The 24220-nt window shown below is 36.8% G+C and overlaps 1 protein-coding gene across 2 annotated transcripts in view; it reads left to right on the plus strand.

The window, feature by feature from the left end:
* The window catches only part of Cmss1 (cms1 ribosomal small subunit homolog), a 299555-nt gene that overhangs the window by 260374 nt on the left and 14961 nt on the right, over positions 1–24220 (plus strand). For both annotated transcript variants that reach the window (XM_048346496.1, XM_048346495.1), the window contains 3 exons: positions 9642–9730; positions 21307–21375; positions 23591–23720. In XM_048346496.1, coding sequence (XP_048202453.1) covers positions 9642–9730; positions 21307–21375; positions 23591–23720 — 288 coding nt within the window. The remainder of the gene's footprint in view (positions 1–9641; positions 9731–21306; positions 21376–23590; positions 23721–24220) is intronic.

Genomic DNA, 24220 nt, shown 5'->3' on the forward strand with positions numbered 1-24220 from the left:
CAGAAAGAATGACATTGTTCCATTTGTAAGGAAATGGAAGGACTTGGAAAAAGTTATACTAAGTGAAGTGAGCCAGACCCAAAGAAACATGGACTCTATGGCCTCCCTTATTGGGAATAATTAGTACAGGTTTAGGCAAGCCATAGCAGAGCATCACAAGGCCCAATAGCTATACCCTTAGAAACACATAAGATGATGCTAAGTGAAATGAACTCCATGATATGGAAACAAGTGATATATCACAGTTATAACTACTTTCAACGTCCTATGTGTATGTGTAGTTTCTATTATTGATGATGTTTTGTATCACCTTCCTATGTTTGTACCTACACTATCTCTGTAATCTTATCTGAGTATATTGGAAACCGTGTTTACTGGTATTGGAAGTAGGAAATTCAAAGGGAATACCAAATTCGAGAGACACAGGGTAAAAAAAGAGAAATAACTACAAAAGCAATACTTGTAAAACTGTTTGCTGTAAGTGAACTGAACAACTGGGGGGGAGGGAAAAGGGGGAGGGAGGGGGACATGAGGGACAAGGCAACAAACAGTACAAGAAATGTATCCAATGCCCAACGTATGACACTGTAACCTCTCTGTACGTCAGTTTGATAATAAAAATTTGAGGAAAAAAAAAAAAAGTTGTTGGTCACAAGTGGCAATACTGATACAAAACAAGATGTGGCAAGAATTAAAAGGAAGACTAGACATTTTGAATAATCAGAATAACTGAGAAATGCACTCACAGACAGGGTGACTCTTTTCTGGAATGACTTAATTAATTATAGAGCTTTCTGTTTTAGTCATAGCATATACCTGTAGAAATTGTTTTACAAAATGTGCAGATATAGTTGTTTTTTTTAATGGCACTTTCTTCACTGCACAAGCTCTCTTAATAGAGGAAGTCCAAGTTGAGAGCCTCATCTTCCTTGGCTATGTTTCTTCTTACCTTGTACTTCTCCTCCTCCCTGTGATCTATACTGCTAAGACTTTCACAGGGTTCAGCATCAGGATTCTGTTTTTGGATGTGGGAATTGTGTGCTTTCTTAGTGGTGCTGGTGGGAGTCTCTTAATGAGCTGGGAACATGGTTCCTGAAGAGTAGTTCTCAGCCCTGGTTCTCTTGGCCAAATAAAACATTCTGGCTCCTAGGGATGAGTAATTTTAGCCAAATACTTTAGACTGTTTAAGTACAGCTGTGTATCTAGCATTACTTTTCAACTTGCATAATATAGCTTTCCCAGAGAACAACTGAACATGACTAGAAACATAAATGAACCATCCCCCAAATAAAATTGAACTAAATTAAGATGAATTTTTTAAGAGTCAGAATATAATGATAAAAGGAACAGTTCACTAGGAAGCAATAACAGTACTGAACTTTCATATACCTAATATACCTATGGACTATATTAAAATTGTAAAATTACTAGAAAACATGGAAAAATTCAATATGCGATAAGGGGTGTTAATACACATCAATAATTGGTAGATAAAATATTAATTCATAAACAGAGCACATTTGAAAAACTTAAGGGGCTGGGAATGTGGCTTAGAGGTAGAGTGCTTGCCTAGCATGCATGAAGCCCTGGGTTCTAGGCCTCAATACCACATACACAGAAAAAGCCACAAGGGGTGCTGTGGCTCAAGTGGTAGAGTGCTAGCCTTGTTCAAAAGAAGCTCAGGGATAGTGCCTAGGCCCTGAGTTCAAGCCCCAGGACTGGCAAAAAGATAAAAAAGAAAAACTTGAGTTTACCAGTACTCAAAATGCTGAAGCAGGAGGATCCTGAGTTCAGGGCCAACCTGAACAACATAGTACATTGAGGCCAACCTGTTGTTCATACTGAGAACCTATCTCTGTAAAAACAACAAAAACATTTTTTATAACCACCTTAAAGTATTTTTAATACTTGAAATGAAAACCTTAAAAGTGTTTTTAAAATTAATTATATACTAGATTAGTGTTTGTTAAACTCTGGCCTATAGGCCAGGCCCAAACAGAATGAGCTACTATACCTATAGTTTAGCAGGAGAAATCTAAGACTATACCCCTAAATTACTCATGGGTCAAAGGGGAACTATTATGGACTAAATGTTTATATCCTCCCCCCAAAAAAATCATATATGTGATAGCATTTGTGAGGTAAAAAGAGTTAGATGAGATCATGAAGGTAATTTGTGCCCTCATAAGAATATACCCCAGAAGCTCACACTTATTTTCTCTTCACCTCTTTTCTCTCTTTCTTTCTCTCTGTTCCTCCTCCTCTTAAATTCCTCCCTCCCTCTCTCCTCCCCTTTGCTCATTCTCCCCCTACCCTGTGAGAACACAGATCTCAGATACCTAGCTTCCAGAACCATAAGAAAACAAATTACTGTTTAAGTCACACAGTCAGGATATTTTATTAGAGCCATCCAAGATTGTTGTGATCCAGCCTTTGGACTTGACAGGGGACTTGACGCCTTTCCCCCCAGCCCTGGGGGAATGCGGAAGCAGGCTACAGTTCTCTGGGTCCGGAACCAGAAGACCCGGCTTTGCACCCAGCCCCCAACTCTCTCGCCAGCCTTTGCGCCCCCCAGCCTCTCCCAGACGAGGTGCTTTCGAATGATGTTAGCTCAAGAGGGGGTCATGTGATAGCTCCCAGCCTATTGGCGCCCTGGCCGATCGCCTTTCCCTTCCTATCACTTCCCTTTACCCCCGCCTTAATAAATCAGATAGCTCTTGAAGCTTCTCCGAGACTCGGGTATGCCTGGCTTTCTTTACCGGTAAGGAGGTAGGTAAGCGTTCTCGTTGCGCGCACGTGAGGTCAGTGCTGACTCCCCCGCTCCATCCTGGCCCTACCTGACGGCCAGGTGACCAGGAGAGAGGGCGAGAAAGGGAGGGGTGAAAAGCGTAGCTGAGCCTTGATCTCCACGCCAGGGGAGGTGACCCGAGCCCGACACAAGATGATTATTACAGAAACTTTAAAATACTTAGAATTAAGTGATAATCAAAAACTTCAATACTATAACATATGGTATGCAGCTTACTTTAACAGAATGTATTACCTTAATGTTTATGTCAGGAAAAATTAAAAATATAAATGTTTTAACTACAAAAAGTAGAGAAAACCTAAAGAAAATAAATTCTATCATGCAGTATAAAAGATGTGACAGAAAACATCAATAAAGGAAGTGCCTATTTTAAAAAGGAAAAAAATCTAACAAGAAAAATAAGAGTACAGATAAAAGTATAGAAGAAAATAAGAAAGAAGACGTAGTACCAGCTCTTTTCAATAAACTTGAGAAATTAGATAAAATAAATTGCCTACTGTTATCAAAATTAAATTAAAGACACATAAGCCAAACTAAGTAATCCCTAAACCATTAGAAATGAAAGCACTCTATTCAAAAACATACCCCCAAAATACTTCTTTCTTCTGCGCTTACTAGCAGATTTATTTTTTAACCAAATCTCAAGGAACAAATAATCTCAACTACATACAAATGTATTGGAGAATAAAAAAGAAAAATGAGATGCTTCCTAAATCTTTTAGGAAGAACCTCAAAGGGGCCTAGGCAAGATAGAGGGGGAAAGTATGTAATTTCTAACTTTTGAACATTGATGGAAAAATTCTACAAAATGAAATATATCACAACTTCTTATGGTTTATCCTAAGAATAACAATACAGATTTAACATTAGACAACCTGTTTTTATATCACCATACCATGTAGGAGAAAAATCTATGTAAACAGCAGTAAATGCAAAGACAAAAGCATGTTATAACATTCAAGATTTACTTATGACTTAAAAATAAAGCAATAAGTAGACCTCATAGAATATAAGCAAACCATTAAACTCTAACCAGCATATTCTGATGCATAGTTAGGGTTGGACTATGGCTTAGAATATCCGGGATTCCATCTCAGCTTTACTAATACTTCCCATTATTTCACTACTTAAAAACAGATTTATTGAGGATTGATTATATAATAAACATACCCTTTAGAAAATGCAGTGAATGGGGCTGGGGATATGGCCTAGTGGTAAGAGTGCTTGCCTTGTATACATGAGACCCTGGGTTCAATTCCCCAGCACCACATATACAGAAAATGGCCAGAAGTGGCGCTGTGACTGAAGTGGCAGAGTGCTAGCCTTGAGCAAAAAGAAGCCAGGGACAGTGCTCAGGCCCTGAGTCCAAGCCCCAGGACTGGCCAAAAAAGAAAATGCAGTGAATTATATGGTATGCATACATTTGTTCGGCTACCACCACAGTCAAGATATAGAATATTTCCATCACTCTACAGAAGTCTCACCAGTGCCACCTCCAGTCCTTGGTAACTACCGATCTGGGTCTTCTGCTCATATAGTGCTAACTCTTCCAGCATGTTAAATAAGTGGGATGACACATTATACTGCCTGTTGAGTCTGACTTCTTTGCTAAAGCCATTCTTTTGAAATCCATCCATGTTAGTTATTTCAGTAGTTTGACTTGTTCTTTTTTTCCAAGATGAACTCCACAAGACTGTGAGACAAGAATCTAGGTTTTTGTGAGGCATGAGTGCTCCAAAAATAAATAAAAGATGTGAAATTAATTACCAATTCAAAATTATGTATGAAAGATGTTATGGTGGTTTGTGTTTACATATTTGTTTTTTGAGACCATCTCACTATATAGCCTAAGCAGCCTTCAAACTTGTATTCTTCCTGCCTCAGTTTCCCAAATGGTGGGCGTCAGGCACAGGCCAGTAAGTTATTTTGAAGAAAGAAAGAAAGAAATGTGCTGCCACAAGCAGGAATTTTGTAGTTTTTACTCATTCTTTACAGTTACATACAATGAACCATCTACTATATTGCAGCAAGAAAGACTTTCCATTCAGTTCCATTTCAAATAGCAAAAATGTGGACCTAATTGTCTGCTTACATTCTACATTTATGATGATTGGAAGAATTTTCCACTGATTAGTTTCAGGTTTCATACATTCCAAACTTGGTTTCTCCTCCACTACCACATAGTTCTACCAGTGCCACAGGCACATTCATGTCATAATCTACAACTTCCAACACTGCCCTCTTTGTGTCAGAATGTTGGTGCGTTAGCACAGAATGATAGGAGTATTCTTGCACTAGAACAGCTAACACTAATTTAACTACAAGCAGAAGTGATTGCAAACCATATAAATATCCCATTAAACTCAAACTCAAAGTATGTGCCACCAGATTGCTTTAACTGGTTCCACAAAGTATCTTCACTCTCTCCCATACCACTCTTCAGAGGATAGGTGACAAAGAAAAAATCTGAGTGGAAACAGTAGTCTTAACATACTGTGGTGAAAATATTGATCTTGTAAACTTTTAGAGAACAGTTGACTGTATGATCCCGTTGCCAAAGTATTTCAAGGACCTAGAAGGAAGAGATGTCTTAAAGCAAGTAGCTGCAATCTTAAGGCACATTATGGGAAATTCAACATTGGATTCTTATGAAAGGATAAGCCTGGTGCCAGTGGCTCATACATGTAATCCTAGCTACTTGGGAGGCTGAGATTGGGTGGATCCAAGTTCCAGGCCAGCCTGGATATATACATGAGACCTCAAACCATAGATGCTCATGCTGTGGTGTCAGTCATCCCAGCAGCATAGGAGGCTGATATCAGAAGGATCATGATTCAGGGCTAGCCCAGGCAAGAGTTCTTGAGACTATCTCAACGGAACAGAAGTTGGACATGGTGGTACGCTCCTGCCACCCCATCTATGATGTGAAGACTAAAATAGACAAACATACAGTCCAGCATATTCAATAGGCATGAAGTGAAACTTTATCTCCAAAAAATAGCCAGGGTTTAAAAGGTCTGGTGGTGTGGATTAGTGGTATAGAACCAACCCACCTAGCAAGCTCAAAGCCCTGGGTTCACACTCCAGTGCCTAACATGGGGAAGGAGTAGGAGTTGACAGAAAGGAAGAATATGCAGTATTCACTTTTCACTTGCTGTCATTGCCTTAGGTTGAAAAAGGACAATGTACTTGACTCCTCCTCTGGAAAATTCCAACCAATCCCATCTGGGGATGTATTTTTTTTAAATATCATCACTAGGAATTGAGAAAAAGGCAGTGCTATCTTAGTGGTACCCCTTCCCAGGCTGAATCACCCACTGGGACTAAGTGGCACATACTGGCTTAACCTCAAAGCCCAGTAGTCTTAGAGGAGCCTGGGTAATGGAGTCATGCTAGCTATAGTGAATCCCCATACTTCTCAATCAATATTCTGTTAATGGAAATAATAGAGCCAGCATTCTTACTTCAGAAAAGCAGTTTTCTTTTTTGGAACCAAAAAACATCATAGTGCTGTAAGGAAACAGCTCATTTATTCAACCTACAATGATATGAGATGACTTCATTTTGTATGTTAAAATGCTTCAGAAGATGAAATAATCCTTTGGAACAAGAACTCAGATTTTGAGCATTTGATTAACAAGATATTTTAAATATTTCTCCTATGCATAAAAGTCCTTTAAAATATGTTGCTTACCTTCAACTGCACTGCCTAAATATAGACTATATTCAGAAATGAATACATCTAGGAATAGAAAAATACAGAGCTCAGAATTTTCTTAAGATCACTACTAGATTTTTGAACATTTATAGAATTGTTCTGGCAATTGTGTATCTGTAAATTATTCTTATCTTAAAGTGCTTGTTAAAACTCATAAAAGGATTTAATGTTTTACAAAAAGAATATACATAACCTTTGTAATAAAAATATAAGTAAAGAAATAGATAGGAGTGGTGAGGATGCTTCTTACTTTCAACCCAACACTTTGTCAGGTCCTTGGACACTCATGAATGCCTTTCCTCAGAATGTATGGTGCAGTTGGAGAGAAGGCCTAATCTTTTCTTAATACCATCATGTTTCTGTGAAGAAAGATAAAATGATGTGCTAATTTCCCAGGTAAGATGGTACCATGTTGAAAAACATGTAAAGAAACAGAAGGAAGAGAGCTACATGGTCAAGTCTTCACTGAACAATCCCAGATAGACATAGGGGTGAGGATAATAGATATTGGCCTCTCTGATAGAGATGCCAGTATAAGAATCTTGAAGTCAAGAGTGGCTTATTTAAAAAAAAAAAAAAGTGCCTCATACCTTTAATGTCACCCTGTAATCCTATTTAGGATTCAGATATCAGGAGGCTTATATTTCAGGATCAGCCCAGCAAGAAAAATTAGTGAAACTCAATTGCATAACATACATCTACAATCCTAGCTACCTATGAGGCCTTAGGTAGGAGGATGACAGTATGAGAGCAGTCCCAGAGAAAAATGTAAGATCATACCTGATAAATAACTAAATCAAACAAGAGCTGGAGGCATGATTCGTGGGACAGAACACTTGTCTAGCAAACAAAAGGCCCTAAATTCAAATCCTGGTACTATTAAATAAAAAATTTCCACAGGACTGAAGATTTCTTTAATGTAAACAACTATGTCATCTACAAATGGAAGATGTTTAATTTCTTTCTTTCTAATGTATATGCCTTTCTTTCCTTTTCTTGACATATTATATTCATTAAAAATTCTAGCACTATGTTGAACAAGTCAGAGCTGATATCCTTGCCTTATTCACAAATAGGAGGATCATATTCAGTCTTCATTATTATTAAGTGTGGTGCTTGCTGTAAGTTTTTGTGTATAGTCTTCATCAACTTCCATTCTTTAATTTGTTGACCTAAAATAACCCATCTTGACATACATTCCATTATATTTGAATTTGTATTCTGTTGCTGTGGACTGGAATATTTTCTTTTTTTAATTTACTTGCTTATTTAGTGTAAAATGGATGGATTACAGTTTCATACGTAAGGCAATGTGCACATTTCTTATTCAACTTGTCACTGGAGGAGATTGGGATATTTTCTTCTCCCCATTTTTGAGAAAGGACTATAAAACTTTGCATCTGATCTGTGTTTTTTGTGTTTCTTCTTTCATACCTATTCGTTTTGCTTACATGTTTTGTAGCATCACTTTATTTGCTGGATATATATTTAGAGTTACTGTGTTTCTTAACATATTTACTTTTTATCATTATGTTGTATCTTTATCATTCTCCTGTAATTTACTTGTTTTCCTTTGACAAATATTTGTGTTTATATCTTCTTCTGTCTTTCAACTTGCTTACAGTTCTTACATTTAAGTTTCGAATATGCAGCATATAGTTAGGTTATTCCTTTTAATCCATCCCATCAATCTTTGTCTTTAGATAGATATGTTTAGATCATTTACATTTAATGTAATCATTGATACATTGGGGTTAACTGCCATTTCATTTTTTGTTTGTTTACTGTTTCAGATGTGTTTTCCTGTGTTTCTATGTTCCTGTGTTTCCTGTGTAGGTTACATAAACACGTTTTAGGATCTTAATTTGTATAGGTGTATTTTATGGTTCTTCTCTATATTTTTAAGTAGGTGCTAAAACCACTAATACCTCACTACTCCTGGGTGGTATAGAAGACCTAACTCTCCACTATTCCTCTTCCAAAATCATCCCAGGGGAGGGAGATAGATAACCTTCACTACAAACAGGACAGTGTAGAAAATTCAGGCTTCCAACTTCTGGGAATGATACTCCCAACTCCCTACTTGTAGGAAAGGGAAGAATTGTTGAACAGTGTCATTACAGCTTGGCTAGGACAGAGTCCTTTGGGAAGGGGCTAGAATTTTTCTCCTAGTTTTTGGCTTGAGTGAGATGATTGTTATATTGAATCTTGCAGCCATACTAAGCTGCCCTTTTCCTGATTTGGTTTTTGCTTTGTTTTGTTGTTCATTTGTTTTTTAAGAGAGTAGACTTTTGTTTGTTTGTTTTTCCATTCTTTTTAGTGTTTCCAGTTAGTGAGCTTTTTCAACTGTAACAAAATGAGTAAAAACAAAAACAACAAAGCTCACCTCTGTGTTGTTCCTTGGGTCCCAAGTCCTGGGTGTGTGTGTGTGTGTGTGTGTGTGTGTGTGTGTGTGTGTGTGTGTGTGTGTGTTAGGATTTCTAGGCTTTCTAGTTTTACTTAGCAGAACTAGTAGGAAACAGTGCATACACTATAGCTATCTTCCATGAAGTGGTGATTGTAAAGATCCAAACCATAACAATGACAGTTCCCAAGTTAATCATTTCCTAGTTTTAGACATATAATTCATCATTAAATTTTCAAATTAAAAAAAAAGACTACCTCATTTGCAAGGAAATGAATGGACCTAGAACAAATCATGTTAAGTGAGGTAAGCCAAGCTCAGAGAGACAAACAATGCATGTTTCCTCTTATATGTGGAAGCTAGATCTAAAACACACTAGGACATAATAAATTATATAGGTCTCTAGGCATTCACACACAGACCAGTGGAGAATATTCTCAGGAGAGGAACACAAAGGCACAATGCCTATATGCATCTGATTATACAAAGTAACATTTACCTAAATGAGCCACAGAAAATGAAAGTAAAACCAAAATTTAATACTTAAACCTGTCTCTATTTTAGACAGCTTTCTTAATCTCAGCTTCTTAGAGGAAGACTTAGGAAATCAAGAGATAGAACCTTTTTTAAAAATATATATAGTACCAAAGATGCGCTAGCAGAGGGAAAAAAAAGACACTGCTCTAATTCTCAAACTTTGTACTTCCTAGAAATATCAGATGGTGAAGGAGAAGGAGACACAGAAATGATGCAGCAAGAGACAGTTCCAGTGCCTGTCCCATCAAAGAAGACCAAACAGGTAATAGCCACTCTGAGAGTCTCATCTCTTAGTTTATTAAATCAGCCCCTTTATCCTTTCTGTAGCATTTCCTTTGTCCTAACATCCATTGGAGGTAAAATTTGAAGGAAGCCTTTACCTCCTCTGCCTCTAAAAAGTCCATGCTTCCTTAATTTTATATATATGCAACATGTGTTTTCCCCCTTGATTTTTTACTATTAATATATTTTACAATAACCATATCTTAGATTTTTATTTTTTCAAAGCAAATTCAACTTTATTTTTCTGAGTGTAGCTCCTAGGAGGAGATATGTAGCATAAAGATAAGGAACATTACCCACAAACAAACATAGGATTAGAGTACCATGCCTTCGGCAAATTCCTGAGCCCTTATTTCTACCCTGCACTATGGTCTGTCATGTATGTTCTATGCAGTCTTTGTATTTACTCCTAGTAGCCATTTGAATAAACTTCACTTCCTAGACCTAACTTGATTGCTTTTTTATTCTTTCTGTTGATGTTTCAAATGCCGTTTGTATACAATTACAGCTCTTTCCCAAGCTTGATAGGTGAATCCATTTGTGATTTTTTTTAAAGTATTTGCTGTCACCAGAGTTGTCATTTTCTTTAGATTTATAGATTTGTGGTCTTAATCATAGAGTAAAAGCTCTAAAGTCAGTCCACTTTAGGGTGAGAGCTCTTTCTTTGAGAATGGCCATGTGGAATTTATGGACCACACCAAAAGATGAATAGAAGCAGTGGGCTCCAGGAAGTTGAGAAGGATATAAGATCTGTCCTGTCATATACCAAATGATTTGTGGGCTTTATACAGGCCAAGGGCTATATGTGTGTCACCAGGCCTAAGATAACTGTGAGAAGCCATTTAGCATAGTGGTTGTGACACTGCAAGTTAAACCTCTCTGCACCTCAATCTTTTTTTTTTCTTTCCTTTTTTTTGCCTTTTGGTGCAAGTACTAGGGTTTGGATTCAATGCCTTACTCTCTGTGATCATAGCTGGAACTGCAGTCCTCATATCTCAGCGTCCTGAGTTACTAGAATTACAGATGTGAACCACTGGTGCCTGATTTGTATCTTAATATTGGTGAAATGTTGATAATAATTATATCTTCTTCACAAAGTTGTGTGAACAGTAAATGAGTCACTACACATTAAGCAGTTCAAACTGTGGCTGACAAGGTGTAATCAGTGTTCATTGTAGTGAAATGTGCCTTGTCTTTTATTTTGATCATCTTTTACCTTTAAGGGAGGGAAAGGACAGAATGGTGTACCCAGTTAAGAAATAATCATTTTTATTTCATCTCTGACAATTAAATATTTTTCTCAAAGGCTCAAAACCAATTTTTGTTTTAACAATTCTTTCAGAGACCTACAGGTTAACATCCTTAGTGTTTGGGGTTTTTTTTGTTTGTTTGTTTTTGGCCAATCCTGGGGCCTGGACTCAGGGCCTGAGTACTGGCCCTGATTCTTTTTGCTCAAGGCTAGCACTCTACCTCTTGAGCCACAGGGCCACTTCTGGCTTTTTCTATATATGTGGTGCTGAGGAATTGAACCCAGGGCTTCATGTATGCGAAGCAAGCACTCTACCAGTAGGCCATATTCCCAGCCCCTAGCACGCAGCTTTGGGAGGGAGGCACATAGAGCAGTGAGGGAGGAAGGGGACACCCTCCTAGCCAGCCAGATCAGCCGAATCAACCCTGGCAATCAATGGGGTGACAAATGTCGCAGCCTGATTGCCCTCACATCTCCTTGGTGTTTTAATTAATTTCCTCAAGATGGATTTAATTTCACCTTAATATTCCAAGCATTACATTATCGCCATGCTGCCTTTGATCTTTGCCCATCTATAGGATTTACTTCCAAATATTCTTCCTCATACCCCACTATACAGCTCCACTCCGTGTGTGTGTGTGTGTGTGTGTGTGTGTGTGTGTGTGTGTGTGTGTGTGTGTTGATCCTGGAGCTGCACTTGAACTCAGGGCCTGGGCACTGTCGATAAGGTTTTGCTCAAGGCTAGCACTCTACCACTTGAGCTACAACTCCTACTCCAGATTTTTTGCTGCTTAATTGGAGATAAGAGTCTCATGGACTTCCCTGCCTGATCTGTCTTTGAACTGCCATCCTCATATCTCAGCCTCTTGAGTAGCTAGGATTACAGGCATGAGCCATGGATGCCGTTCTCCTTGGCTTTTCTTTTCAAGTTACACAGATGGAAGGGAACTGTAAGAACAAAAAATGAGAGAGAAGAAAGTACATGTTCACAGCACCTGGGACCAAACCTCATCCCAAATTGGCACTATTATTTTTAAAATAAAGGTTGTCTGATAATACCAGAACTCAGTTTTCTCACCATTCATCCCATCATCCCATAACCCATCCTTCAGCCTCATCCTTGACTGTAGGCACCTTCACAAAGTGGTTTCTTTCTCTCTGTCTCTGCCTGCCTCTCTCTCTCTCTCTCTCTCTCTCTCTCTCTCTCTCTCTCTCTCTCTCTCTCTCTCTCTCTCTTTCTCTCTCTCCCCCTTTTCCTCTGGAACTCATTCTGCCACCCCAAGAATCACTTCTTTGTCAGGAACACTGTCCTTTCTAGAGTCTTGCTTGTTAGGCCCGTAAACTTTAATTATCCATCTGGTGCATTGGAACCAGGATTCCTTCTATGACCACTTTGTAACCAAGCAGTGTTAGCACTGTGGCTAAGTATCAGGAAAAAAAACACTTCATAATATATTTACATTTTGAATTTTTTCTAATTTTCTTGGTTGCTGCTCTTCTTAAGTATTTCTTAATACATGTACAAAGACTACATAGCATTCTGCTGTCATCTATGATATATAGTTAGGCTTTAATATCACCAGATGGGAATATCTGCAGAGGTAAGTGGCACTCTCTCCTTTGCCTAAATGAGCTTCACATTGGTATTTCTGTATCTATATATCCAATCTATCCATAATGTCAAGTAGCAGATTTATAACTTCATGCAGGTTTTTTAATCCATACAACTACATCATCTCTAGCAACCATTTCACATCGAAATAAGCATCTTTGGCCTGCTCAGTAGCATGAATATAAACATTTGCCAGCAGTTCTTTCTTTCCCATGTATTGCTTCCAAGACTAATGATTTAACTCTCCTACTCTTGGATATTACATCACCCTCCTCCTTCATCAGCATCAGTCATTTCAGAGCCAGCCCTAATGACTTTGGAGTTGTGGTTCCCGGAACAAAAAACCCTTGCAAGGGATCTTGTGACTTTTCATTGATGCCTGTGTGATGTCAGTAGCTGTTCAGTGGTTTCATGACCCAGGCTCTCCCCTTCAGAGACGGTCCTGGCCTGTTCTTCATCTATCCTTTCATTTATCTCCTTGAATCATAAAAATCTTCCGCAAAAGTGTTTATCCCTCTGCTCCCTGATCACTTCTCTCTATTTTATGTTCTTAGGATTACATCATTTCATAGTGTTTTCACATATTTCCAAAGCCCTTCTGATTCTTGCTAAGAGCAATCAAAACTATATGCTTTATATTCTCTAATTCACCTTTTTTATGATAGTGTCTCCATTCCATTCTTTTATTCTCAATCTATTGTTTGTTAGCAAATTGTCTAAAAATTAGTACCAAAAAAATTATTATCTCACCAGGGCCTAGCAAAGCATCTCTGACTTTGGATCTTTCATCAAATGCCAGTCAAGTTGTGGACAGGATTAGGGGCTCATCTGGAAGACTCCACCCTCAGCTCAAGCTCATGCATGTGGTTGTTGGCAGAGCTCTACAGGATTACCTCCAAGCCCTGCATTTGGCTTCCCCCAGGCCAATTGATCCAAAGGGACTGAGCTAGAATGCTAAAGACAGAAAACAATCTCTTCATTTTTATTTTATTACTTCTCTTGGCTTCTTTTTATTATGTATGATTTTGTGTAATTGTTTTCATTATGCTATTATCATATATGCATACAATGTACTAGTCACATTTACCCTTCCCTTTACAACCTCTTCTCCTACCCTTCTCTACTCTACCCTTTTCTTCCTGGTTCTCCCCATCCAAAGAATTCTCCCTTTTAATTAATGTCTAATATAAGTATTTATTTTATGTGTGAGGATTCTTAATTTGTTTTTTTTTTTTACAGTACTGGAGTTGGAACTCATAACCTCATTCTCCCTAGGCATGCACTCTGCTACTTTAGCCACACCCCCAGCCTCAACCTCTGTGTGGGGATGGGGAGGCACTTGGGCTTGAACTCTGGGCTTTTTGTATGGCTTTTTTGCTCACAACTAGCATTCTACCACTTAAGTCACACTTGTATTTCCATCTGTTTTTGATAGTTACTTGGAGATTAGAATCTCTCAGAGTTGTCTGCTCAAGCTGGATTTTTAACTGAAATCCCCAGGTCTCTGAATCCTGAGTAGTTAGTATTATGGACACGAGCCAGCAGTACCAAGGTGTTTTTATTATTTTTTGACTATGGTCTCACTTTTTTCCTGGACTGGCTGGGACCATGATCTTCAGATTTAAACTTCCCACATGGCTGGGAAGTATAAACCACCCCATCCCACCCAGCTTTTACTGGCTGAGATGTGATCTCACAAACATTTGCCTCTGTTGGCCTTACACTGTGAGCTTCTGGATCTCTGCCTCTGGAACAGATAGGATTACATTCATTAGACATCATGCTCAGCCTATTTGTTTTTTAGGTTTAGATTCCATATATGAGAGAAAACATAATTGCCTTTCTGAGGGTAGTTTATTTTATTTAACATGATGATGTTCAATTCCATTCATTTTCTTGCAAATATAGTAATTTCATTCTTCTTTATGGCTAAATAATATACTATTATATACATACATACATATCACATAACTTTATCAAATGCATAGATGTGAACATTGCTGAAATAAACATGGTCGTGCAATTTGTTAATTTGAAGAATCTCCGTTATAATTTCTATCATGACTTGGAAAAATTACATTTTCACTAGCTATGGTAATTTTTTTTCTTCTCCCACATTTTCAACAGCATCTGTTGATTGTTTCTTTCTTTTTTTTTTTTTTTTGGAATTTGTTTATGATTGTTATTCTGACTAGCATGAATCAGAATCTCAGTGTAGTATTGATTTGCATTGCCTTGACAACTTAAAATTTTAACATTTCTTCTTGTATTTGCTGGCTGTTTGTACTTCTTTTAGGAATAGCCTGTTTCGGGCTGGGAATATGGCCTAGTGATAAAGTGCTCGCCTCATATACATGAAGCCCTGGGTTCGATTCCTCAGCACCACATATATAGAAAGAAGCCAGAAGTGGCGCTGTGGCTCAAGAGGTAGAGTGCTAGCCTTGAGAAAAAAAAAAAAAAAGAAGCAGCCAGGGACAGTGCTAAGTCCCTGAGTTCAAGCCCCAGGACTGGCAACAAAAACAAAACAAATAAACAAGAATAGTCTGTTTCATTTATTTGCCCAATTTTAATTGGATAATTTGTCCTTTTAGTATTTAGCTTTTAGGTTTTTTTTATATATTCTGGATACTAATTCTTATCAGATGAATAATTGGTGAATATTTTTTCCATTCTGTAGGCGGTGTCTTTGTTCCGGTCATCGTGCAGAAGCTTTTAAGTTTAATGCAATCCTATTTTTAAATTTTTGCTCTTATTTCCTGAGCTAATGGAGTCCTATGCAGAAAGTCATTGCCTATGCCTAGATCTAGTGTTTTGCCCTAGTAGTTTCAGATTTTCAAGTCTTACATTAAGATTTTAGGTTATTTTGGTTCATTTTGAATTAATTTTTGTATAGGCTGAGAGATGGGGCGGGGAGGGTCTAACTTTAGTACTGTACATGAAGATCCAGTTTTCCCAGCACCATTTGCCATTTGCTGAAGAAGCTGTTTTCTTCTCCAGTATGTTTTTTACTTTCTTGTCAAAAGTCAGATTTGCTCTGTGTAGGCTTATTTCTGTGCCTTGTTTTCCATTTTGCTCTATATATGTTTCATGCCAGTACCAGGTTGTTTTATTACTATTACTCTGCAGTATAATTTGAAGTCAGATATGATACCTCTAATACTAGTCTCTTTACTCAAAACTGCTTTGTGTATTAAAAGCATTTGTGCCTCCATACGCATGTTACAATTTATTTTTCTACTTCCGTAAAAAGTAGCATTTGGAATTTTGTTTTGTTTTGTTTTGGGCCAGTCCTGGGCCTTGAACTCAGAGCCTGAGCACTGTTCCTGGCTTCTTATTGCTCAAGGCTAGCACTCTTCCACTTGAGCCACAGTGCCACTTCTGGCTTTTTCTATATATGTGGGGCTTAGGAATCAAACCCAAGGAATTCTTCATGTATACGAGGCAAGTGCTTTACCACTAAGCCATATTCTCAGCCCCCAGCATTGGAATTTTTATGGTGATTACACTGAATCTGAACATTGCTTTAGTATAATAGGCATTTTCAAAATATTAATTCTTAACAATTAATGAACCTAGGAGATCTTTTCATCTCCTGATATCTTCTTCAATTTCTTTCTTCAAGATTTACAGTTTTCATTGTATAAGTCTTTCGCCTTCTTGTAAGTCTATTCTTACATACTTACTTTTTTGAGGCTATTGTGATTGAAATGGTTCTCCTTATTTCTCTCTCAGCCTGTTCATTAGTAGCACACAGAAAGGCTACTAGTTTTTCTATGTTAATTTTGTATCCTGCTGTTTTGCCCAAAGTATTTATCAGACCTAAGCATTTTGGGAAGAGCCTTTAGTTTTTGATAGACTATTCATCTCTTGTCACATGAATAGCTAGCAAGCATTTTTTTTCAATTCTGTAAGCTTCTCTTTGATCTGGTTATTGTTTCTTTTAATGTACAGCACTACTAAATTTCTGCCATTTTTATAGCTTCTAGCAGTGAGAATTATATGAATATGCTAGCTTGTTTATTTACTCTTCTATTGATGGACACCTGGGACTCTTTCCTGTTTAGAAATATTATGAATAAATCTGCCATGAACATTCATGTACATGACTTTCATCAGGTATATTTTTATTTCTCTTGGATAAATACATGACTCTTGCTGAGAGCTGTGTTTACTTTTATTAAAACTTTTTTTCAAAGTGATTGTTCCATTTTGTGCTCCCCCTTCAGTATATGAATTTGGATTGTATTACGTCCTTGTCAGCATTTCAGTTATTGGTCGTTTAAGTTTAGACATTGTGGTGGGTGTATATTGAGTAAGTTTTGCTAAGCCCTCTGAAAAGCCCATTCTAAATTGCTTTTAATTTTGTAATGAACATGTGTGCTTAGTTATAAGATGGCAATTTAAATAGCTTATTTCTACCAATATAGTAATTACATATATCTTTTACAAAAAGGAAAGTTAATTGCCATTGAAGGTTATTATTGAAAAAAAATAGCAGTTTTTTCTTTCTCCACCTTCATCCTGGCTTTTTCCTCAGAGTAAGCTTCAACTTCTCTATTGTTACCTTGATAATTTACCCGTTTTTGGCATAATCTGCTAACCTGCATGAGACCACATAGCTCATCCATCTACCATCTATTTCCTCTCAATCTGCTTCTTTCCATGCTTACATTATAACAAATTTTGGTTAAAGCAGTCTCTATTATGTGATTGTGACAATGGGAATAACTACTCAAAGCTAAGAAAAAGAAAAGCTATAATCATCTCTTTGCTATACACAACTCTATTTCATGGTATTAATAATTGCCTCATTATTTGCCTGCCTTTCTATGTTCCTTGTGTTAATTGATTCAATATGGTTGACCCGCTCTTCCATATGCCCATGAATAGTTTCCAAATGATCAAATACATCAGCTATTTTTCTTTTCTGTAGACCTCCATTCTCTTGTTCCACTCTAAATCAGTGGTCCCACTGGACAGATAGTCATCTTGAGATGATGCTCCTTCAATATTGCTTTGGGATGGACTCCCTTTTTTTTGAATTTCATATCTCCCTCTTTCTTGGTTTGCTCTTCATTTTGCTAGGAAAAAAATCCTTCAATATCTTCATATAGAAAGTACTTTTTTGGTAAATAATGCTGCTATGAATATGGTTGTGCTGGTAGCTTTAGTATAGCCTCTTCCCATAGCTAAAATATGGAACCAACCCAGATGTTCCTTAGTAGATGAATGGATCAAGAAATTGTGGTATATATACACAATGAAATTCTATGCTTCTGTCAGAAAGAATAGCATTGCCCCATTCATAAGGAAATGGAAACACTTGGGAAAAAATTATACTAAGTGAAGTGAGCCAGACCCATAAACTCTATGGTCTCCCTTATTGGTAATAATTAGTATATGTCCAGGATACTCCTATCAGATGACCGAAGTAGCTCAATAGCTACGTACATATGATCACAGAAGATGACACTAAGAGAAATGATCTCCAAAATATGGGAACAAGTATAATTGATATTATTTTCAAGGTACTATGTGAAATTATTTCTTTTTTCTTCTGTCCATCTTCCCTATGATTTAGGTACCACTTGTCACTGTATTTGATTCTGGTACCCTGGGTATTTTCTATATATCTATCTGAATTAGGGAAGGGAAGGGAAATATCAAAATGGTGAGACAAAGGGTAAAAGGCGAACCAATGCAATAGCAATACTTACAAGACAGTATGTTGTATACTAACTGTATAACTCGGGGTGGTAGGAATTGGGGAGGAGGGAAGGTGGAAGAAAAATTAGAAGGGTTTAACAAGTTGGACAAGAAATGTACTTACTACCTAACTAACATATGTAACTGTACTTTACCTTAACAATAAAAAAAATTTTTTAATGATTTTTAAAAAAAAAAGAAAGTACTTTTTTTGACATCTCAAAAAAAAAGTTTAGCTTGATTAATAGTTTAGCTGGTAATAAGTCTAATTTACAAATAAACTTTATTAACATTTAGAAGCCATTTTCCACTTATAATACCATATATCAATGGTATTAAGAGGTCTTGACAAGAGAAAAAGGCTATGGGGGATGATAGAGAACATTAAAAGGGTTAACATTGACCAAGATGCATTGTAGTCATAAACTGCTTTGTTGAATGGCACCTCCTTTGTACAACTACTTAAAGATAACAAAAATAAATAAATAAATAATTTTTTTCTTAGGTGTTCCAGTCTTTGAACTCATAGCCTTGTTCTTCTAGACAGGGGCTCTACACTTGCACTACCTCCACAGGCCTTGTCCATATTTTTTGTTCTATTTGTTTCATGTTTTAATTATAGTATGACATGGTAGGTTTTTTTCCTTGTCTCACTCCCCGAATTTTGTCTCGTTCTGCTTATATGTTATGCCTGTGGCTTGTACCTATCTTCTATGCCTATACTTCTCATGAATTTGGTATTTTAATGGTGTCCTAGAGATCTTGTATTGATCTGTTTGAACTTTCTGATTTTTTTCTTAATTATTGTTTGTTCTAATATGTCTTCAAGCCTTAATAATCTGTTTTCCACTTGATCCCATATGTTTAGGAAAGCTTTGCACTGAGTATTTTATTTGACTTACTGAGCTTTTCAATTCTATAGATTCAATTTGATTTTTTTCAAAAATATATTTCTCTTTATTAAATTTCTTTTTATCCTGCATTCTCTTCCTTCACTCAGGTATAACCTTTATTTTTTAATTCATTCGATGTTTATAAATCTCTCCTTCCCCCTCTCTTGCTTCTCCTCCCTCCCCCCTCTCTGCTTTGGGTGGTTAATTGGAGATGAAGGTCTCATGGGCTTTCTTGTCCCAGCTGGCTTTGAACCATTATTCTCAGATCTCAGCCTCCTGAGCAGCTAAGATTACAGGCTTGAGCCACTGGCACCTGGCTATATAGATTTTTATTCATATCCTCTTCTAACCAACTAAGGTAAATGGCCTAGAAAGCAAATACTATATTGGATGTGCCTAATGTTAAATATGATGCAAGATGTCGACTAAAGCAATTCTTCACATGTTTCCTTTTCCCCAGCCCCTATTTGGAATTATACGGTCATGTTTTCTTCCAGAAGTCAAGACATGTTTTTACAACTGAGCTCATGTGAATTAATTGGCTTTATTAACCTAACACATGCAATCAGCACATCGTACGTACTTCTAGAGAATAGAGCCATATACTACATATGAAAGTGTAACAGATTTCTAAGTATGTTTCCCCAAAACCCCTTCATAATGATGAAGAGATATTATATGTGCTTTAAGGAATCCACAAATCATATCCAGGCTTTTCTATGAATAGAATGTTGGTCTGATCAATATGTAATTCAATGCTTATGACTATCTGGAAGCTTCTGTGACATATTAATGCCCCTGGCCAACTTTCTTACTGTCATATACCAACATCAAATTGACATGTCTACATCTACAAAATAGCTTAACATTCTAAGTCAAAAAGGCCATAAAATATTTCTTTTCTCTTTACAAATTTTGGTTTAAATGAGAAGCTGAAAATTATAAAGATCCCCATGTTACTTTCATCCTAAGGCATTTAAGTCTATGTCTCTAGTGATTTAAAAAAGTGTCTAGTAATTTCTTGTCCTTGATCCTGTATCCTGAAGAAATTATTTATAGGATTGTATCTCTAACTTGAGGCTATTGACATGCCTAATCTGCAGGCTGTTTACAAGTTTTCATAGGAAGATTCATCTGTGATCATTTTATAGAGAGCCAGTGGAAACAAGATTAGTTTAGTAACTTCCTAGGTTAAATAGAGTACTCTGGGTAGAATGGAAACGTAATCAAGAGAACACTGAAAATAAGTTTTTATTTACATTTTATATCTTATTTGGCAACCTGTTTGCAAATGTTACATATGAAATCCCAACACAGGAAACATTTATATTCCTGATTATGATTAATAAACTTGGAATCTGAGCCATTCTATTTTATTAATCAAGGTCAAAGTCTAAATTTCCTGTTTTTCTACCTTAAATACCAAACCCATGATAAAAATAGCATTAAACTGTATAATGTACTCAGAGGTCAAGGCAACCGGAAAAATAAATTCTTCTCAATGCTGTAGTACTGAGACTGTTAGCCACACCATGAGCAGAGATGTTCATTTTATACTCTCTATTGAGAAAAACAGGGCAGCTAGTTTTCCAAAAAATCATAAGTAAATATATCCTACTTTGGTTTTTCTATGCTTATTGAAAAGAAGAAAGGAATCAATAATACCAAATTATAAACCAGTGACTTGGAAAAACTGTCTCAGAATAGCTAGTCCATAGAAAACCTCAGTCATTCTGGTCTGACTGTGTAACCACATCATAATTTTAATCATATCTACTTCTGCCTGTATCTTACAAACTGACTTCCACTTTTAATACTCTGCACATACTTCAAACACATACATATTTGCTCACACATTTCGTCTTAGTTTAAAGGTTTTTCTAGTCTTATGTCATCAGCTCTTTCTAATTTTCTGCTATTCTCTCAGCTCGGCTGCTGCACAATAGCTTGAGTGGTTCTCTCAGCATCTGCATGTAGAATATTACTGAGGTATTCTGAGAGATCTGTGGGTGGCAGAAAGTACTATAGGATTCACACCACTCCTTGACACTTCATCATGCAAGAATGAAAAGTTTCTCCTTTGTGTTTCATTATAGCCTAAGGAATGTTTCTTGATACAACCAAAGGAAACAAAAGATGTCATCAAGACAAGGAAGAGGAGAAAGGTAACGTTTACAATTCATTACAATACTGTGGTACCTATCATTTTTTTGTTTTTTCTTTTTTCGTCCTAGACTCAGAATCTACTATCTTACACTTTTGCCTGTTGGCTAGTGCTCTACCAACTAAGCCATGCCTCCAACTCCTCTATCATATTTGTATATGTCATATTTTGGTGCAGAAACTATTGTAATGCTCACATGAGAGATACAGACATTGTAGGACTCAATAAGGTTTAGTGATTCCCTAAGGTTACCAACAGTAAGTTTTTCTGCTAGTGCTAAAAAACAATTCTTCTGACTCCTATTTCAATCTTGTAGAACACCAACATCTTTGTTATTATATCTGTGTTTTCACTATGGTTAAGTATCATAACCTACTCTAATTCTAGAAGGAGTCCAGAACTGTTCTTCCTATTGACTCCTTGTCTTATTCCAGAAAAGAAATTTATTTCTTTTCTCTCTCATTTCCATTTTTAAGACCTTATACTCTAAAGCACTGAAAAAAATTAAATAATAATCAGCAGAAGGTAGTATAACGCATTTATTTCCAACTGATTTAAAACCATAATTTAAAGCAAAAGTCACCTTCCATTTTAATATATACCTCTGCACATAGAAGCCTTTTTTTTTTTTTGGCATAGAAGCCTTTTGCTCCTATACAAACTTTTTTAAAGCTCACACAATCATAGACTATCTTTCACCTTCAACCAGAGTTGTGAGAACAGCAGTGCAATTCTCTCCCTGCCAAGAAAGATCTACTGCTGAAGTCAGCAGAAGAAATATGATTGAGATTAGAGGAAAGAAGATTGACTCAAACCATTTACTTAGCAGCAAGTTTTCAGAAAACTTAAGACTGTGCATGCATATGTTTTCTTTTCTCACAAATGGCCAAATAGGAAAATAAAAGATGCCAAATTGGCCTGAGATTTGGCAAGTCCTTAAAGAAGTGACTTTAACTTCTCTTTGATAATTTGTACATTAATGGTCTGTCAGGAGTGTTAAATTCTAGTGCTCAGGGTCAGAACTCTAGCTGGATAATTTAGCCTTGGTTGAAATCATGCTAAAAAAATATGCCCAATTGTAACATGTTTAAAAGGTTCTGTCTTTGACAGAACCCTGACCATTCTTGGCAGTAGTGTTGTATGAAAATATTAAGGAAGGTGGAAAGAAAACTAGGGTGAGAAGGGAGGTAAAGGCTCCTTCTGAATCTTTGGAGAAGCATAAGAAGGAAATGAGAATGGAAGTTTAAAATGAAACTGAAGTAAGTGATTTAAGTTCCCAGCATACACAATGAGTTCAAATTTAAAAAGTGTTAGAAGTCCAAATCAGAATTATCTATTTACTTTCCATAGGGCCATTTTTAGATTGTCAGTCTCCCCAAACTTGAGAACTGGGGATGTAAAGTGTGCTTTTTCAGTGGCCTATGGCCTGTTGTGCTCAGACTAGTTCTGCAGGTTTAATTTTAATGTCAGAAATCCTGGGTACCTCAAAATCTTGTTTATGTTAAGAAATTCTAAAAATTCTGTACTTCCAAGGATAAAGATTATTCAAAGCCAAAGGAAATTCCCATTGCACAAAGATATCTTGACTTTTAACCAAAAATTCCTTATTGTGGAGTTTCATGCAAAAAAATCAGATCTCCTAAAAGTCATAGACCAAGACTTAAAAGAAGCCTTTTAGATCACCTTCTTACTTTCCAAACAATAGTTGTGTCTAAGAAGTACTCAAGAACTTTTTTCGTGTGTTGTAGAGCTGACTCCATCTTGATTATTAGGTCAACCTGACCCCAAAATTCTGCTTCTGTAAATGGCTTGCTTAACTTGTTTGTTGCTTGCTCTACCCCCTGCATCAAGCCCCTACATCTGTGCTGCACTTTTACCTTTTATAAACCTTAATTTGAGGACTGATTGGGGTCACAGTGTCAGCCCCCGAGTCTGTACTGTATCCCTGGCTTTTCACTGTCTCAGTTTCAGCTCCCAAGTCTGTGCTGCATGCGTCCGTGGCTGGTCAGTTCACTTTATGCTTCCCCAATAAATCCATCTTTTTGCTTGAGACCATCTCTGAGTGATAGACTCTAGGAGGGATGGGTAATTCCCTCCCTTGAACCCCATAACAGTGTAGATTTTAAAACTCACTCCCCACTCGTTTACTCACTCATTAATTCATGAATTCAAACCACTACCATTGTAAAATGTATCTTCTTTTTTTTTTCTCTTAGAAGAAAATTACTGATATTCTTGCAAAATCAGAGCCCAAACCAGGGATACCTGAAGACCTACAGAAGCTGATAAAGGATTATTACAGCAGCAGTCGATCAGTGATTGAATTAGAAGAATTGAACCTACCAGGTATAGCTAGACTTCCAATTTTTCTAAGAATGAAGAACAAAACAGGTTCATTCTGTCTTTAACAGTATATTATGGTTAAGTATCTCAGCTGATAAATAATATCTTTTCCATGTAATAATGCTCCTTTCCTCAATCTAGTAGTTTGAACTATTGGATGACTTATTAAGGTACTGCAAATATTGGTTGGCTATAATACAAAGATGTGTGATTGTATTTTTTTTAATTCCCAAACCTAATTGTTAGGAAGGCATTTATAGAAGATTCCTCAAAGAGAAAGAGTTACTAATGAGATATGAGTTAAACTAAAACAAGGACAGTTCACCACATTTGAAAGTATAGATGTGAAATTTAGTTTACATCTCCCTTTCAGATAAAACCTTATAAACCTTAGTAGCAAAAAATAACCTTAGTAGCATCTTTGTTGTATTATTGCCCCTCTCATTTTCTTAGCCAAGATTTTATTTTTAGAGTAGTAGCTCAGATTTCTTCAGACTATCAAA

The sequence above is a fragment of the Perognathus longimembris genome, chromosome 5, assembly GCF_023159225.1.
Source record: "Perognathus longimembris pacificus isolate PPM17 chromosome 5, ASM2315922v1, whole genome shotgun sequence".
Lineage (NCBI taxonomy): Eukaryota > Metazoa > Chordata > Mammalia > Rodentia > Heteromyidae > Perognathus > Perognathus longimembris.